Below are 18,433 nucleotides of genomic sequence, written 5' to 3' on the forward strand. Positions count from 1 at the left end.
ATGAAATTTTTAAATACTGAAGGAGTTCACAGAAGACTTTTAGGAGTTTTAGGATTGCTGACTAGAAACTCAAGACGGCCTTCATATATGTTTACCGTATCTGAGAGCTCAGACCTGTACTTTGGAAAATTAGTCACATTTTTTTCAGCCTACCTCCATATGCATTTCGTGGGATGGGGTGGAGTTGGGGAATGCCTTTTCAAGCAGATTTGTGTTAGCTTGGTGAGAATATGCTCACATTGGAGCCACCAAGAATCCTGAGAAAGAGGAGTGGACGTACTCAGAGGAGTACAGCCCGTTCGAGCCTGCATTGGGCAGCTGGAGCCATACCTGGTCGTTCTCGGTGAGGTCGATCACGGCGCTCCCTGAAGCCTGATCCAGGTAGCCCTTGATGTACTCATCATAGGTGTACATTACAGGGGTGCCGTTCTTATACAGACCTACCCAAGCATGGGTCCCTTTCACATGTATGTGGTAAGAGAAGTAATATATCCCTGGAATCTTACAGGTGAAGATTCCAGTTCTTGGGTCGTAATGCTGTTGCTTGTTATATAAAATCTTATCGAATGGGATAGGAGTACCTATAGCTGGGTAAGCTTTGGAGAGGATAACAGTGAAAGCAGACACAGGCATTCCTGTTACTCCCTGATTGGCACTAACGAACAGCCTTTGGCCTGCCTTTACAAAGTCCTCGGGCAGGGCTGCTTGGCCTGGAGGGCCTGGGGGCCCTGGGGGCCCTGGGAGGCCAGGCTCCCCAGCATTGCCTCTTGGCCCTGGAGGCCCTGGTGGCCCAGTAGGTCCATTGAGGCCCTTGACTGCTATGCCAGCTGGGCCAGGAGGCCCTGGAGTTCCCGCATCGCCTTTGGATCCAGGGAATCCTGGAATGCCTGGTGGCCCAATGGGACCTCTAGTACCTGGTATTCCAGGGACACCTCTGGGCCCAGCCTCGCCATTGTGTCCAGGCACTCCCTTAGCTCCTGCTGGACCCACGGGGCCTGGGAGACCAGGGGATCCTGCAATTCCAGGGTCACCTTTTGGGCCTGGCAACCCTGGGTTACCCTTGGGACCATTGAGACCTGGTTCTCCTGGGTACCCTGGTTTTCCATCTAAGCCAGAGGAGCCCCTTTCTCCCTTCGCCCCAGGGTTTCCTGCAGGCCCCACTGGCCCCATCTCACCTTTAGGGCCTGGGAGCCCGGGGTTGCCTGGAATGCCTTTTGGTCCTTGGGGTCCCATATTCCCTGAGGGTCCGGGCAGACCTGCTTCCCCAGGATGACCTGCTGGGCCTTGTTCCCCTTTGGCACCTGGACTCCCTGGAAGACCCACGGGTCCCCTTTGTCCCTTCAGGCCTGGCAAGCCTGGTTTCCCAAAGCCGGGAGCCCCCGGGAGCCCAGCTGTTCCTGGAGCCCCTGGGTGACCTTTCATCCCTGGGATCCCTGGCTGGCCTGGAGTTCCAGGGGCTCCTGGCTTTCCAATGCCTTCTGGTCCTTGTTCCCCAGGAGGGCCTTGGGGGCCTGGTGGGCCAGCTGGTCCCCTTTCCCCTGGAACACCCTGATCACCTTTGAGGCCTGGCTGTCCTGGTAACCCATTTTCACCTCTTTTCCCCACTCCAGGAGGACCAGGTGGTCCCGTGGGACCCTGAGGACCTGGGAGGCCCCTCTCACCTGGGCGGCAAGGAGTACAATACCCCATTTCCCCTTTCTGTCCATTCAGTCCAGGGACCCCTGGCGTACCCTTTTCTCCAGGAAAGCCCCTGGGACCTGGTTCTCCTGTAGGTCCTTGTGGCCCAGGTTTTCCTGGAACAGAAATTCCAGCTGGGCCGGGGATTCCGGGTGGCCCTGGTGGGCCCCGTGGTCCTGGTAAACCAGCTGGTCCAATATCTCCTTTTGGTCCATTTAGTCCTCTCTCCCCTTGTTTTCCTGGGAGTCCTGGCACACCTGGCTTCCCAGTGGCTGACAGTCCCGGTGGTCCTGGCAACCCTGGCTGTCCCTGGGGCCCAGGGCTTCCAGTGCCAGGCTTTCCTGGTGGTCCTGACGGGCCTGGGTGCCCTCGAGGTCCAGCGGGGCCTGGTGGACCGGGGATGCCTTGCTCTCCTCTTAGTGACACACCTGAAAGACATGCACAGAACACACGAGGTGAGGGGTTAGTGATGCTCAGGAACCACTGCTTCTCAAAATATAAATGAGGACAGGGTATTTACTGCAGCGTCAGACCATTTTGGCAGACTAGTCTTAAATGGTTTTAGACAATTTTATATTGTTTTCAGACATTTATATTGTTTTAAAACATACTGTTAGAGAAGATGGTTTCACAAGACTGTGGCTACCATCATACTTTAGTTACGTCTTAATGATCCATGAAAATAAGCTGGGATTGAAACATTTGTTTGGAATAAGAGTGCATTGGAGGTAAACTTTTTAGCACATTTATTTTAGGAAAATCATCTACCAAGGAAAAGGAAAAAAGTGGCATTTGATAGGAAAAGAGGAAAAAGGCAAGTACAGAATAAAAAAAGGAACAGGTTAAGAACTAAAACAACTTTCCTTCACAAAAGCTATCCTATAAGATAAAGGAGAAACGCAGTCTGTTTTAATTTACATCTGCCATGACCCTGCTGTAAAAAGTTTAGATTTTGGGTTTTCTTTTGTTTGGTTGTTTTTGACCTCAGTACAAAGCATGAGCTCTTATGTTCTCTGTTATTGACTTAAAATTGAAATAAGGAATTAGAGAATTAATGTGCAAGGTACATAAAATAGTATTAAAATGGTTAAATAAAATTTTCTTTGATTAATGCAGCTATTGTTGATTTCATAGATCTGTGGGTTCATTTGAGCTAAATACTTCTACTAGTATAGTAAATTTAAACTAAAAAATTATTCAGTTCCTGTGATGTGAAATCTGTTATTGAACTGTAAGTATAAGAAAAGTACAAAACACATCCTGTAAGAACTATAGTCCCAAAGGGAATAAAACAAGTATGCATGTGATAAGTGCTTTAAGAGGTGTCCAGAGTTTTGGTTTTAGTCATTCGAAGGTGGGGTGTAACAGAGCATGGCTGGCTTTGGGATACACTATTGGGGAAGTATCACCATGTCAAAGGATCTTTAGGCAGCACTATGATATGCCTCTAGATAAAAGTCTTTTTTTCTCAGAAATTCTTCTATAGCTAGCAAAGATGGTAATGAAATTACTTATGTTTTTAAATATCTACTTGCAGGATTTATTTAAAATTAATTTTCTGTTTAATAAGTTCTCAGAAATATAGTTAGAATGTCTGTGTATACTATTAATATTCGATTCTTATGCTGTCAGAAAATGGTTCATAGTAATGGTAGATTTAGTAGATGTCAAAGTAGTTGAGTAGTTTGGTCAAAACCCTGAAAATGACTTAGAACTGTCACTTTTGAGCTCTATCTTTTTTTGTAGAAAACATGTTAATATGCTTCAACTCCATTTAACTAAGTTTTAATGGCTTTAAATATCAAAATGAAGACTAAAATGAAATTGATATTAAATGAATTGAAAATTGCCTTTGAAAATATTTTTTTATGGGTATAATTTCTTTTAAATGTTAACTGGTACATTACTGTATTTTTTAAATCTTTCATATTAATTAACTGGCATGTAAGCAGTAGTCAGCCAACAGTAGTTGCTAATGTAAACTCTTGGGTAGATATGTTCCTGGTATTTGGAAAACATTTGATAATAAATGAAGTATAAAATGCAGAGCATAGTCATTAAAACATATACTGAAATAGGAAAATCATTTGGGTATCTTTATATGTTGTACTAATTAGAAGTTATATCTCATTTTTCAAACAAATGTGTAGTTTTATTTACCCATTGATTTTCAGAAAATGACATGAGGAAAAAGACTGAGAAAAATTAATTTATGGAAAAGATTTCCATATATTAGAACATATTGTTGGTGATGTTACTATACATATGTGATATATCTAAATGAGTGAGTGTTAATGCCTTGCAAATAGAATAAATGAATAAAGGATTTCTTAATGGTTTGCAGTAAAATAGGACATTTTAAAAATGCAAATCATATTAAATTGGGGTTTGCTTCAGAATCTTATAAAGATCATGTCTATATAAAAATGTCTTGGTCTGGTTGGAAATATGTTTAACTGTTAAAGTAGAGAGGAAAAGCAAGTCTTGCTGTGAATGACTGAATTGAGCCCAATTTGAGACTGAAACTCCAAAGACAGTGATCTCTGTCACTTAGAATGTTACCCTGGTAGGTTCCAGAAGAGAAGTTTCTTAAATGTCCACAAAGTGGTTGATTGTGTCAGAGAATGGTTCCCGTGTACTCACCAGTAATGAAACCCTCTGCAGCATAATTTAGTGTGTTTTGACAGTTCTCTTAACCTTTTTGAACAGATATGCCTAGCAACTGCACAGGAATTCCTTGTATATCTGTTAGCAATTCAGTGTTTCACTATATAAATTGTGGGCTTTTGTCTTCATTTAATTGCTGGTAGATAATAATGTATTTGTTTCTACTATGTATTACCAAGTAGACTAAAGTGGATTTAATAGTTAAAATATGGCTTTTAAATTTTTCATTTGTTAACAAGATATATTTTCACTTTTTCTACAAAAGAAAAACCAAAATGATACAGTGTATTATGGTGAAAAGATAGAAAATATTTTGAACTTCTAATAGTGGTGGTGCATTTTATTTTAATTCACAACTGTTTGTTATGATCTTGTAAGCTACAAAGAGTCTGAATTTGTGATCATACAGAGTATAATTCAGTGCTGCTTGTCATAGCATTTCAAATTGCATTTGTTGCTTCAAGCAAAGTATCAGATTTTCTTGTCTTTTATTCTTTTCCTAACTTTTTTCTTTCTCATACTGTGTTTGTATATGAGCATTGAAAGCTATCTATTGAGTACTTGCATTTATGCATTTATTTCTGATCATTAAGCTACCTTTCATGAAACATTAAAAATTTCATCTTTCTTAAAAAGACAATCCTATACATTCAGTTTGCTAAAAATAGTCATCTCCAGAAGCATAATTTTTCAATTTTATGACAACTATTCATAGCTTTATAGGATAAAATATGTAAGCATAATGGAAAAATACTATGAAAAAGAAATTTGAGTCCTACAGTCAGTTCATATTACTCAGTGTAATTCAGTAATGTAGCAGGCAGTTTGTGCCAGATAGCTATTAAATGAAATTGGTGAATATGAACCTAAAAGTTGCCCTTGCTTGAGGATTTGTTAGTACTTTATACACATGACATCAGTACCCTTCATAATAGTCAAGAAAGCTGAGCAGAAGAACAGATTCAAGAACAGAGTTAAAACTTACCTAAGGCACACCGCCAGTACTAGAGCGGTAGGAAGAAGAGGAGGAGATAAGTAATAATAGAAGTAGAAATAATGGAAGTAGTATGAAAAACAGAAGCAGTAGTAGTAAGAGCTAACCCTTAAGCACTTTGCATATTAACTAATTTAAGTCTCAGAACAGCCCTTTGAAATAGATGCGCCTTGTTTTACAAATGAGTGAGCTAAAGCATGGAGAGGATAACTAACTCAGGGTTGCATAAAGCAGTTAGGTGTGTGCACTTAACTACGAAACTAAACCAAAATGCATTAAAAAAAATTATGAGAATTGCTACTTCATTTGCCTGTTAAGTTTCTATTGAGGGGATCTCATGTTATTTGATAGCTAAGACTCAATTTTGTTTGGATCTGTAAGCTAGAAAAATAAGCTGTAAAAAGAAATGTGTGTAAGCATGTAGATATATAAACCTGCTACTCTTTTTGTGTACAATGGACAGTTATTTTTAGTTAAAACAATTTAAACATGACTAATTTGGTTGGATTAATATGTCTAGGTTATGGGAATTACTTGTGCAAAAAGCACACATTTGAGGGAAAAAAGTGTACACCTAAAATTTCCTAATATTCTTTAGGTATGTCTTTCTGCTATTCTTGTGTAAAGGATATGAATGTTCTTGAATAGACCTACTTTTACCATTAAATCATTTTGGGCTATTTAAGGAGTTTGAAGGTAATTTAATGCCAAATAAAATTTAAAAAACATTTTGCTAAAGAGATCATTAACATTATATAAAGCAACAACCCACTAGTTAATAGAGCAAGATATGTAGCTCAGTTTACCTTTACCCTTTATGGCATACGGGATGAAGAACTGTGTCTTGGTGTTGGATGGTGGGCCTTTTATGCCTGTAGGTGTTTGGTATCGCTCAGTGTAAAACACTCCATGAACCAAGTTCAAGGACATTAGCAGCAAAAGTGCTGTTTGTGGCAGCATGATCTCAGCTGGATTCTGAAAAACAGAAAAGAATAATTTCATATAGCTTCATTATTGACCTGTTTTGTTTTTCTAATGTTGCATAGATGAATTCTTCATCTACTTTTTTAACCTTATTCTGTATATCCTGAATATATTCCATAAATTGAGAGTTATAATTGTTAATTATGTGAATATATGTCTTCGTCAGTTTTGAAAACCGTATCCAGATAATCAAGTGAAAATAAAATGATTTCAGTAAAAGAAACACAGAAACTGTAGTTGGATGTCTGTATTAAATAACTCAAGATCTTTGATACAGACTGAAATTACCAATAGTCTCAAAAACACTGAAATGCAGATTACAGCATGTTTTTGCAAATATAGTATAATTAAGACTATATTTTACAGACAGCTACAGATTAAACTTTCTGAGTGATTTTAGTGGAAAGCCATTATTTTAAATCACAAAATAACAAATAACTGAGACTTTTTTCCAAATACGCTGACATGGAGGTCTACCAGTGGACTTACCCGGACTCTGGGAGTTCCTGGAGATGGTTTCTTACCAGCGCTCTCTGTGCCTTGCCCTGTGCCCAGGTGAGCACTGCAGAAGATGCCCTCTCCAGAGCTGTCCTGCAGCATTTATACTGTTTTTCCCTTGCTCCATGAGGTCACCCTGAGTTTAAGCTCCTCCCCCTGCCCCAGAGGTGGGAAGCACTAATTACGGTGGAAAGTTCTATTGGGCAGGCATACAAGATCAGGTTGGGCTCTCTTTGCCTTGTTTCCTTATTGAAAAATAAACTCTTTGTCTTAAATTTTATTAATAGTTTTAGCAATGCACCATCTTTTTCTGTGATTTTAATTTAGAAGTTATTACTCAGATGTTTAGGTTGTTAGTTCATGATGGGGTGATCCTAGCCCCTTTATATTTTTAGAAAGCACGTTCTTGTGTTACTTGGTTGAAAATACTTGGGAGTATGTAGAAGTAGGGAAAGAAGTCTTTTGGAGGGGAGTGTGGGTTTAAACCATCACCTAAATTCTTCACTTATTACATAAAGCCATCAATGTGTCCATGAATGTTTCTAAATTGTTATGAAAATAGCATACCTCAATTCTTATTTTTAGGCTTGGAAGAAGCACAATGGTGAAAATGTAGGTATGCTGTCTTTATTTCAGGATTTTAATGTAAGCCCTCAGATGTTAATAAGAGAAATGTAAAATGTGTTAGCATATAAACATTTTAGTTTTTGCATTTAAATATTTAAAATTTTTCAAACAGAAGCAAGACATCCATAAATTTAAAGAGCTGCAAGTGTGATTACCCTGAAGGATTTAAATTCATTGTTCACAACACTCTACTTACTGTGTTCGGTAGATGGCTTCAGATTTTATTGCTTAATTTTGGGTTTTATTTTAGAGTTGCAGTGGAGGAGGTACAAAAACCCTTAACTTAATAATATCATATCATATCATATATCATGTCCATTTAAATAAGGTTGCTGTGTTCATTTCAGAAGAAAACTAATCTTCTGACTTTGCTTTCAGCTTTTTGGAAGTATTATCTGTTTGCCTTGCAGATTCCTTCTAGGATCTTGAATCAGCTCAGTTAGAAACATTTTTCCCCCCAAAAGATGAAAGTAAATGTTATCATTGTGATTTTCAGTAGTTAGTATTCTCTTTAACAATGATAGGAGACTCTTAAAATCAGTTCTCAGGATCCTAAAGAATCTAATAACAGCAAGTTGAGAGGCCAAATTCTGATTCTTATTTCATTTCGTCATTTTGGAACTAAATCACATCAACTTTACGGATGAAGTAGGTGAGAAGGAAAATTCCATAATAGGCATAGATACGTCTTTTTTTTTTTTTTAAATCTCTGTAGAATTAAAGTGGTATGGATTCAGGATTGACCAGTAATTGAAATTAAATGTTTGACCAGTGGATGAAATACAGGTTTGTTCTTTTTCTTCCCTTCTTCCTCCCCTGCATGTAATTTTCTGCATATATTTTGAACTAAGCCTTGCATAGCACCTTGTAGAAATATAAATGGATAACTCATCTCACTGCCTTCCTTTCTCTTAACTCTCACTTTCAAACCTTTTATTGGTTGCTATATTTAGAAACTTACCATGTCTCTATATAATATTCACAGATTCATATGAAATATGACTTTTATATCAGTTCTGAGTAACAGCAGAATTGAAAAGTTTATATTGTATTTTCTATTCAGTCATTTTTATGGAAGTATAGTTGATTTACAATGTTATATTAATTTCTGCTGTACAACAATGTGATTCAGTTATATATACACACACACATTCTGTCTTTATTCTCTTCCATTATGGCTTCACATAGGATGTTAAATATAGTTCCCTTCGCTTACTCCTTGGAAGGAAGGTTATGACCAACCTAGATAGCATATTCAAAAGCAGAGACATTACTTTGCCAACAAAGGTCCGTCTAGTTAAGGCTATGGTTTTTCCTGTGGTCATGTATGGATGTGAGAGTTGGACTATGAAGAAGGCTGAGTGCCGAAGAATTGATGCTTTTGAACTGTGGTGTTGGAGAAAACTCTTGAGAGTCCCTTGGACTGCAGGGAGATCCAACCAGTCCATTCTGAAGGCGATCAGCCCTGGGATTTCTTTGGAAGGAATGATGCTGAAGCTGAAACTCCAGTACTTTGGCCACCTCATGCAAAGAGTTGACTCATTGGAAAAGACTCTGATGCTGGGAGGGATTGGGGGCAGGAGAAGAAGGGGACGACAGAGGATGAGATGGCTGGATGGCATCACTGACTCAATGGACGTGAGTCTGAGTGAACTCCAGGAGTTGGTGATGGACAGGGAGGCCTGGCGTGCTGCGATTCATGGGGTCGCAAAGAGTCGGACACGACTGAGCGACTGATCTGATCTGATCTGATCTTGCTATGCAATAGGGCCTTGTATATCTGTTCTATATATTCTGATCATTCTTTCATCACTTGAAAATTATCTATGGAATAATACTTTTTGTAATTATACTATTTCCTCTACTACATCTGTAAGAGACCACAAAAGATAAGAGAGAGAAATGGCTGCCTTCCAGGTACTGTGGTTCTCTTGGGAAAGATTTTGGAGAAGTAAGTGGGGTAACGTTATGGATGCCCTTGAATACTAGGTTATAGACTTTGTTTTAAAAGGATTTATTAGAAATGTATATTCCAGTATTTTTATGTGTATATATGGTGACACATACTTACTTGTTTATAATCAAGACTGATACCTTGTTTGTTATTATTTACATGAAAATTCAAAGATTAATTCTCAGCTCTTCATTCTGTGCACCTGTGTAGACCATGTGTTTATCTGTGGTTGCTCCAACTATTTCCAGAACTTTTCACCTTAACCTCTCTAGGTGTTTGTTTTTTCATCAACACAATGAAAAGTTTGGATTAGCTTCTAAACTCCTCCCAGCTTTAAAATTAGGTCATTCTTGTGCTTGAGGTATTTTGCTGTTTTCTGCGGTGAGACAGTGGGCTTGGCTCCATTTCGTAATTATTAGAGACAAAATCCATACCAAGTGGTCATATGTCTTCTTTGGGGGATATGTAAATATATGTGGGTATTTGTCATTCTATATTCCCATTTAATTTTGGGAAATGTGTCTTTATTGAATAAGCCTTGTACGTTCAACCCTTTTGGCAAATAGTGTGTTTATTTCAGTACAAGGAATCTGACTGCTGTTTGCTTTGTTAGTCACATAAAAAGCACTGTCTTGTCCAAAACAGATTGTAGAATCAGAATATTTTGTAGCTTCACCCCACCCAACTGTGTATTTAAAACTATTTTTATTCTAGGAGTTTACCTGTAGCTGTTGAAAGTGACTAGACTGTGGCTTTATAATGAAAACCTATTCTACTTAAAGGACAGAAAGTCATGCTCTTTAAACTCAGCAACCAAAATGGTTTTTTCAGTATCAAATATGAAGATGTTTTTTGCACACTAGCATTTAGCTGCTATTAAGCTTACATGTTCATTTTCACTTCCCAGGTTATCATTAATTCACCAAGTATTTCTTGAGTACCTACTGCATGTCAGGTATGGTGGTAAAAGAGCTGGATGATTGATGTACAGCCCCCACCCTTACAGTGTTTAAACACTGTAGGTGGTTCTCCACCTTCTTTCCACACTTCCACAGTCCTGAGGGACACAACACCGTTTCTTCTGTCTTTGGGATTCATTAAGATAGTGGTGGTTCAGAAACTATTTTGAAAAATCTCCTCAGGTGAGCTGCTAAGTTAGAATGTCTTAGTCTGATACCAGTGTTCTGTCACCAGCTTGTTAGTATTAGATACATAAATTTTGTTGTTTTTGTTCATGTGGCTTTTAGCTTTACTGTAGAAAAATTTAGTCTTATCCATAGAAGTAGCGAGAATGGTAACCATGAATGTACCCACTACCCAACTTAAACTAATCTCAAGTCACTGTCACTCAATCCTTCCTCTATTCACCCCCACATTTTTAACAAATCCCATGAAAGAAAGTGAAAGCAAAGTCGCTCAGTCATGTCTGACTCTTTGCGACCCCATGGACTATAGCCTTCCAGGTTCCTCCATCCATGAGATTTCCCAGACAAGAATACTGGAGTGGGTTGCCATTTCCTTCTCCAGGAGATCTTCCCATCCCAGGGACTGAACCCGGGTCTCCCACATTGTAGGCAGAAACTTTACCGTCTGAGCCACCAGGAACTATATTCTACCAATTCACCTGTGAAATTTTAGTATATTTCTCCTGAAGGTAAGTTCTTTTTCTTTAAAATAGTGTTTTCAGCATACACCCAAAATTAAGTTTCTTAATATTATCAGATGCTTTAGTTCACTTCACATTTCTTCAGTTATGTGTGTATACACACACATACACATGCATATGTATGTATGGATATGGATATACATACATACTTAAAATGTACATAGAGATATACAAACACATATGTAGTATGTGTGCTTAGTCACTCAGCTGTATCTGATTCTCGAGGTGGCTGCAAGGACTGAAGCCCGCCAGGCTCCTCTCCGTGGTTTTCCAGGGAGGAATACTGGAACAGGTTGCCTTTTCCTACCCAGGGGATCTTCCTGACCAGGGATTGAACCTCTGTCTCTCTTGGATCTCCTGTATTGGCAGGCAGATTCTTTATCACTAGCATCACCTTCAGTTCAGTTCAGTCACTCAGTCGTGTCCGACTCTTTGCGACCCCATGAATCGTAGCACACCAGGCTTCCCTGTCTATCACCAACTCCCGGAGTTTACTCAAACTCATGTCCATCAAATCGGTGATGCCATCCAGCCATCTCATCCTCTGTCATCCCCTTCTCCTCCTGCCCCCAATCCCTCCCTGCATCAGGGTCTTTTCCAGTGAGTCAGCTCTTCGCATGAGGTGGCCAAAGTATTGGAATTTCAGCTTCAGCATCAGTCCTTCCAATGAACACCCACGACTGATCTCCTTTAGAATGGACTGGTTGAATCTCCTTGCAGTCCAAGGGACTCTCAAGAGTCTTCTCCAACAACGCAGTTGAAAAGCATCAATTCTTTGGCACTCAGCTTTCTTTATAGTCCAATTCTCACATCCATACATGACCACTGGAAAAACCATAGCCTTAACTAGACGGACCTTTGTTGGCAAAGTAATGTCTCTGCTTTTTAATATGCTATCTAGGTTGGTCATAACTTTTCTTCCAAGGAGTAAACGTCTTTTAATTTCATGGCTGCAGTCACCATCTGCAGTGATTTTGGAGCCCAAAAAATAAAGTCTGACACTGTTTCCACTGTTTCCCCATCTATTTCCCATGAAGTGATGGGACCAGATACCATGATCTTAGTTTTCTGAATGTTGAGCTTTAAGCTAACTTTTTCACTCTCTACTTTCACTTTCATCAAGAGGCTTTTTCATTCCTCTTCACCTTCTGCCATAAGGGTGGTGTCATCTGCATATCTGAGGTTATTGATATTTCTCCCGGCAATCTTGATTCCAGCTTGTACTTCTTCCAGCCCAGCGTTTCTCATGATGTACTCTGCATATAAGTTAAATAAGCAGGATGACAGTATACAGCCTTGACGTACTCCTTTTCCTGGGAAGTCCATGTGTAGTATACATACATACATATTCATAGTTTTTTATTGATTGATTGTTCAACTTAGATTCATGAATTTCCCTGAATTGATATGCCACGTTCATGTAGGTTTCTTATCAACATCTCTTTTTTCCCTTTACAGCTTATTTGCTAAGAAACTGCGTCCTCTTGCCTGTACAGTTTCCTACACTTTGGATTTTGCTGTCACTTAACATGCTTCTCTGTATGCTGCATTTCCTGAAAAATTGGTAGTTAGATCCAGAGATTCAATCGGATTTAGGTTTGAGATGTACACACACAAATACTTTTTGGCCAAGGGTACTTTGTAGATCCAGTGGATGTTGTGTATTTTAATCAGGAAACCTTTCATTGCTGGTTGTGTGTTGCTAGGAATGAGCATGACCTAGATATCCTAATGCTATCTTTCCTTCTTTGCTTATTAGCTTGAATACATATATATGTGTGTGTGTATATAATCCATATATATAATACTTAAAATCCATATACATATATATTTGGGTTTCCAGGTGGTGTGGAGAAGGCAATGGCAACCCACTCCAGTACTCTTGCCTGGAAAATCCCATGGACGGAGGAGCCTGGTGGGCCACAGTCCATGGAGTCACTAGGAGTCGGACACAACTGAGCGACTTCACTCTCACTTTTCACTTTCATGCATTGGAGAAGGAAATGGTAACCCACTCCAGTGTTCTTGCCTGGAGAATCCCCATGGACAGAGGAGCCTGGCAAACTACAGTCTATAGGGTTGCAAAGACTCGGATAATGACTGAAGTGACTTAGCATGCACGCATATAAGTATATATTTACATATGGATACATGAGCCCAAAGGTAAATACCTGTGTAATTTTGTTGACTATTATGATGTCCCCCTCCATAGGTATTTTATCATTTTCCATTTCCACCAGCACTGTGTGAGAGTTCCTGTTTCTCCACAGCCTCACCCATAGGATGTGTTATTTAGATTTTGTTGAACTTCTCGATATTTCCTCATTTTAGAAATGAAAATTGGAGTCTTGGCCTAGTAATTTCCATTCCTCTTACTAAGTGTAAGAGCACCTTTTCATATAGTTAAGACCATATTTCTAGCATACTCCTAAAAGTGGTCTGTTTCCTATAAACAAACCTCTTTTTATGATACAGCTTGCATATGTTTTTTCCCAGTTTATCTTTTTAGTTTGCTCATAAAGGTTTTTGTAACATTTAAACTTTTCACATAAACTTTTGATGCAGAATATTATTGTTCTTTCAGAGATTCAGAGCTATAAGGAACATTAAAGGTTATCTAGATCAGTCATTTTATTCTTCAGAGGAGAAAACTAGCTCTCTCTTATGAATGGCGTGTTCCCTGATGTTCAGTCGAGTTGAGTTTCTGAAGTAAAGGGCTTTGGATGGTGTTTTCCATTGAGGGAAAACACCACAGACAAAGCTCATGTGTTCATGTCCTTACCCAAGCAGGATACTGACTTTCCTGTTCCTCTAATCCTTCAGTCTTTTAAGCCGTGGAAATGAGGAAAGTGCCCAGAAGTTTAGTGAAGGCACTTGGAGACCCACAGCTTCCAGCACCACCTAGCTGTACCTCATTCCTCTTGAAAACGTTTTAAAAGAACATTCGTCTATCCTATTACAGAACCCAAGAGCTAAAAATGATCTGTTTGTGTAAATAACCTAATGTGGTGTAGCAGTTAGATAGCTGCTGAGGGTTTGAAAGGAGAAATTCATGCATAAAGACAGGTGTTGATGAAAACCCCTGAAACTTCAGGCCAGGTCAAGAAAAACAGAGTCATTTGGAAAGTTTGAACAAAGGCTTTGTATTCTATTTTCTATGGTGCATAAATTGCCACATTATTTACAGAACTCAAAGTTTTATGTCTCAGGTGCTTATTGAGATCACCATCTTTTCATAGTAACCTGCTGAGTTTAAAATACAGAGCTTCTTGGCTCCTTGACCTAAAATCTTCAAGGATCTCGGCCACCTAACAGGTTCTCCTCCATTCAAGTGTGTTCCTATTTTATTTACAAGTTCAGCTTCTCATGTGCAGTCTGCTAAGTTGGAAGGAGAAAGTAGAGAATTAAAGTATTAATTGGAGAAATCATGGGGTGATGCTTTTTTATTTATATCTTTTTGTGCTCCCCTGCCCCCCCCCCCCCCGGTTTATTATCATATATAGATCAGCTCCATGATCACCATCCATTAGAGGGTGTGAAGCACAGTTTCTGTAGGTGGCAACACAGACCACCAGGAAACCTGCCTTCAAGACTGATGCTCCTTGCAGCAGTAACGTGCTCATATAAACAATTAAAATACACCCTGGAGTTTTCAGCTGAAGTAATGCTGAGCCTTAGTCAGACAACTTTGTTACCTGGCCGGAAGACCTCCCCGCTCCCTGTAGACTCATGCTAAGGGACTACTCTTCCTGACGTCTCTGGCTCCCGACTTCTTGCACCCAGGTTCCCTCTTTAGTAAAATCCCTCAAGTCTGCTTACTTGCTTTCAGATTTTTAAAGTAATTACTATTTAGAGAAAACGTAGAAAATCAAAAATAAAATTTATACACCATAGGGATATAAAAGCTATTAATAGTGGTCTCTCCTCTCCACACCCGCCTCCCCATGACCTATTTAGTTCTAAGCTTCTGTCAGTCATATTTAATCACCTGTGTCAAAGTAAATCTTGCCACTTCTGATCCTAGTAAGGCTTGAGATGTAGAAACTTTTAGAAACTCTAAAAGTCCTATCCTGTTTTCTCTTTTTATTTGTTAGGAACTTTGAAAGGTGAAGAAAGATGTGTGTGAAGTGGTAGAACGATGTCTGGGAATGCTCAGTAAATGTGAATGATGATGGTGTCCACCCTGATGTTGAAGAATTAAATACCTCTGACATTATGTTTGAACCTCTTCACACTGCTAATCTTCCCCAGTGTTTGTTGAACTTTGAATCTCTACTTTGTGCCAGTTGCTAGGTTAGATGCTGCTAACTGGCTTCCCTGGTGGCTCAGCGGTGAAGAATCTGCCTGCAGTGCAGGAGCCGCAGGAGCTGCGGGTTTGATTCCTGAGTCAGGAAGATCCCCTGGAGGAGGGCATGGCAACCCCCTCCAGTATTCTTGCCTGGAGAATCCCATGGTCAGAGGAGCCTGGTGGGCTACAGTCCAGAGGGCACAAAGAGTTGGACATGATTGAAGTGACCTAGCATGCATGCAACCTGCTACTGGTGATCTTGCTCTTGTGAAGGAGACAGATACCAAATACAGCCTCTTACAGCCTTTGTGCTGGCTTTTTTATAATCCAGATTTCATGGATTCTGGTGTGAAACCATCTTCCAGATCATCACACTTTTTAATTGTTTATGAATGTAATTCAAGGACTATTGGTTATTTACCACTGAAGCTCCATTCTGCACAGGTAGTGCCTGGTACAGAACATGGACCTTGTAAATATTTGCTGAATGAAGGAATTAAGAGCTTTAGGAGACCAGATTTCAGTGTTTATTGAGTGTGGGCATTTTGTCTCATATTTGTGGGCACTCGGGTGGATCCTTTTGCATAGCGTTGGTTTGAATCTGAGTCTTTTCAGTCTCTGTTTTACCTTAAAATAACTCTCAATTCTTATGGAAGTCACAGTTTCCCACATGGCTTTGGGAATTAACAACTGCTTCCCAAAGCCATTTTGCAAAAGAAAGGAACTGTGGCTTCTGTTCTACAGACTGTGTACCTTCAACCCTCCTACTGGTAATCAAGTTAGAATTTCAGAGTAAGATCTTCCAAAGACAGTATTCCTCTAGGTAGCCATGGTCTGGAGTGTAGAGTTAAGGGTGTAGGTGTAGGAGAGGGGCTGAATAGAGAGAGAAAGAAGAGGAGCCCATACTCTTGGGAACTTACAGGCATTTCTTTAAATGCCTCAGAAACCTGAACTGTATAATTTTAGAGCAACAGATAACTTTTAGACTAGCCTGTGCTTTATTTTCCAAATTTTTTCACCCATCCATACCTCATGTACTTGTTGATATACCAATTAATTCAAATCCTCAATGTATTAAACACATATGCCAGGAAATAAAAATAGGTTCATAGACTACTGACAGCATTTATTCTTTCCCTACCCAGACTACCTGTTAGCATCTTCTTTTGTGAACGTGACCCTTAAAGGGAAAATAAGTTATTGTTTGGAGGTTGAGTTATAGATAATCTTAGAACATTAAAATTTGTAAGATGAAAAATTTGAGACATTCAGTATCATCAAAAAATGAATATTTGAGCTGTAAGAAATACCAATCCTATTAAGTACTAGAAACTGATATTTACATTTTGTCTGAGGCAGACATAAACCCATTTTTATGACTCATTAAGTCTTCTAGATAACAATAATTACACATATATACACATACATGTATTTATTAGCAAACTTATGTTTGAGCAGAAGTAACTTTTTTCCATGAAAACCACAGGTAATACATTACTTCGTTATTTAATGAACAACATAATAGAATTTTGATAATTTAACTTATATTACCAAAAATATTTTCCTTCAGTTCAGTTCAGTCGCTCAGTCGTGTCCAACTCTTTGTGACCCCATGAATTGCAGCACGCCAGGCTTCCCTGTCCATCACCAACTCCCGGAGTTCATTCAGACTCACGTCCATCGAGTCAGTGATGCCATCCAGCCATCTCATCCTCTGTCATCCCCTTCTCCTCCTGCCCCCAATCCCTCCCAGCATCAGGGTCTTTTCCAATGAGTCAACTCTTTGCATGAGGTGGCCAAAGTACTGGAGTTTCAGCTGTGGCATCATTCCTTCCAAAGAAATCCCAGGGCTGATCTCCTTCAGAATGGACTGGTTGGATCTCCTTGCAGTCCAAGGAAGGGCCTCTGTAAGTTATACTTAATATTTACTCTAGCTTCATTATACTTTAATTCAATCAAAAGATACTTCTTAGCCAAACCTCAGGCACTACTGTAGCTATGGATCATCCCTGGTCCCTGGTCATGTTTTGACAAATACTCTTATTTACTATACCTAAAATTTTTATGGAGAATCAAGTGTCTTAAGAGTTTTGAAATCCATTAGAAAATGTCCACTGCATAGCTTATATGTATTAAGCTTGTATCACGTGCTAGATACAATTCTAAGAACTTTGCATTATTATCTCATTTATTCCTTGTAGCAGCCACATGAAGCAGGTATTGTTATTATACCCATCTTTAGACATGAAGAATTGAGGCTCAGAGAGGTTACGCATTCTAGCCAGGATCACACAGTCGGTGATGATACAGTTACTGCTTTCTGTAGATATATCTCTCGAGGATTTACATAGGACCCAGTATAATTTTAAGTATATGCTATGCTATGCTAAGTCACTTCAGTTGTGTCCGACTCTGTGTGACCCCATAGATGGCAGCCCACTAGGCTTCCCCGTCCCTGGGATTCTCCGGGCAAGAACACTGGAGTGGGTTGTCATTTCCTTCTCCAATGCATGAAAGTGAAAAGAGAAAGTGAAGTCGCTCAGTCGTGTCCGACTCTTAGCGACCCCAAGGACTGCAGCCCACCAGGCTCCTCCGTACTATTTAATTTAAAACTGTGTTGGCTGTTATTTGTCAAGAATGTGTTTGAAAGTGTAATCCCAGTACACTTGCTTTCCATCAGCTTCTCAGATTTCTTTGCCATTGAAAGAGCTCTGTTATTTCAGTTCTAGATTGGGTTAGTTTAGAATTTGCTAATTTAAAAAGAAGCTAACTAAAAAGCAAATGGCGCTAATGTTGTTATGTTTGCTTTTATCCTGAGGAAGTGTTTATTACAGTTATTTTTAGCCCATCATGGTCTTTTAAAATCGTTGAAAGGCAGGTGGCATTACTAAAAGATTCTATGTTTTGGCACATGTTTAAATTATTAACTTATATTTTAATCCTAACAATGGCTAAACTGTTGCAAAAGTTATGAAGCCTTTTTCATCTGTAAAAAGAGATCTCTAAGTGGGGAAACCTTAATGTGGGATTTTCAACTTCAGAGAGATTGATGGTTTTTAAAAGAAAAGGCAGGGAGCT

At 39.3% G+C, this 18,433-nt stretch overlaps 2 protein-coding genes and 1 long non-coding RNA gene across 4 annotated transcripts in view; 2 read left to right on the forward strand and 1 right to left on the reverse strand.

Annotated features, from left to right (window-relative positions):
* NT5DC1 (5'-nucleotidase domain containing 1) overlaps positions 1-18,433 on the forward strand; it is a 108,809-nt gene that overhangs the window by 19,744 nt on the left and 70,632 nt on the right. The gene's annotated exons all lie outside the window — the stretch shown is intronic.
* On the reverse strand, positions 185-6,529 carry COL10A1 (collagen type X alpha 1 chain). The gene is made up of 2 exons (XM_025294746.3): positions 6,145-6,529; positions 185-2,105 (listed from the first exon to the last, which is right to left on the reverse strand). Exons 1-2 carry the CDS (start codon positions 6,338-6,340, stop codon positions 235-237), a joined length of 2,067 nt encoding a protein of 688 aa, XP_025150531.3. The 5' UTR covers positions 6,341-6,529; the 3' UTR covers positions 185-234.
* Positions 13,101-16,445, forward strand: LOC123327751. Its single transcript, XR_006542455.2, has 2 exons — positions 13,101-13,230; positions 15,162-16,445. It is a non-coding gene; the product is annotated as an uncharacterized LOC123327751 (long non-coding RNA).

The sequence above is a fragment of the Bubalus bubalis genome, chromosome 10 (assembly GCF_019923935.1).
Source record: "Bubalus bubalis isolate 160015118507 breed Murrah chromosome 10, NDDB_SH_1, whole genome shotgun sequence".
In the NCBI taxonomy this organism is placed as follows: domain Eukaryota; kingdom Metazoa; phylum Chordata; class Mammalia; order Artiodactyla; family Bovidae; genus Bubalus; species Bubalus bubalis.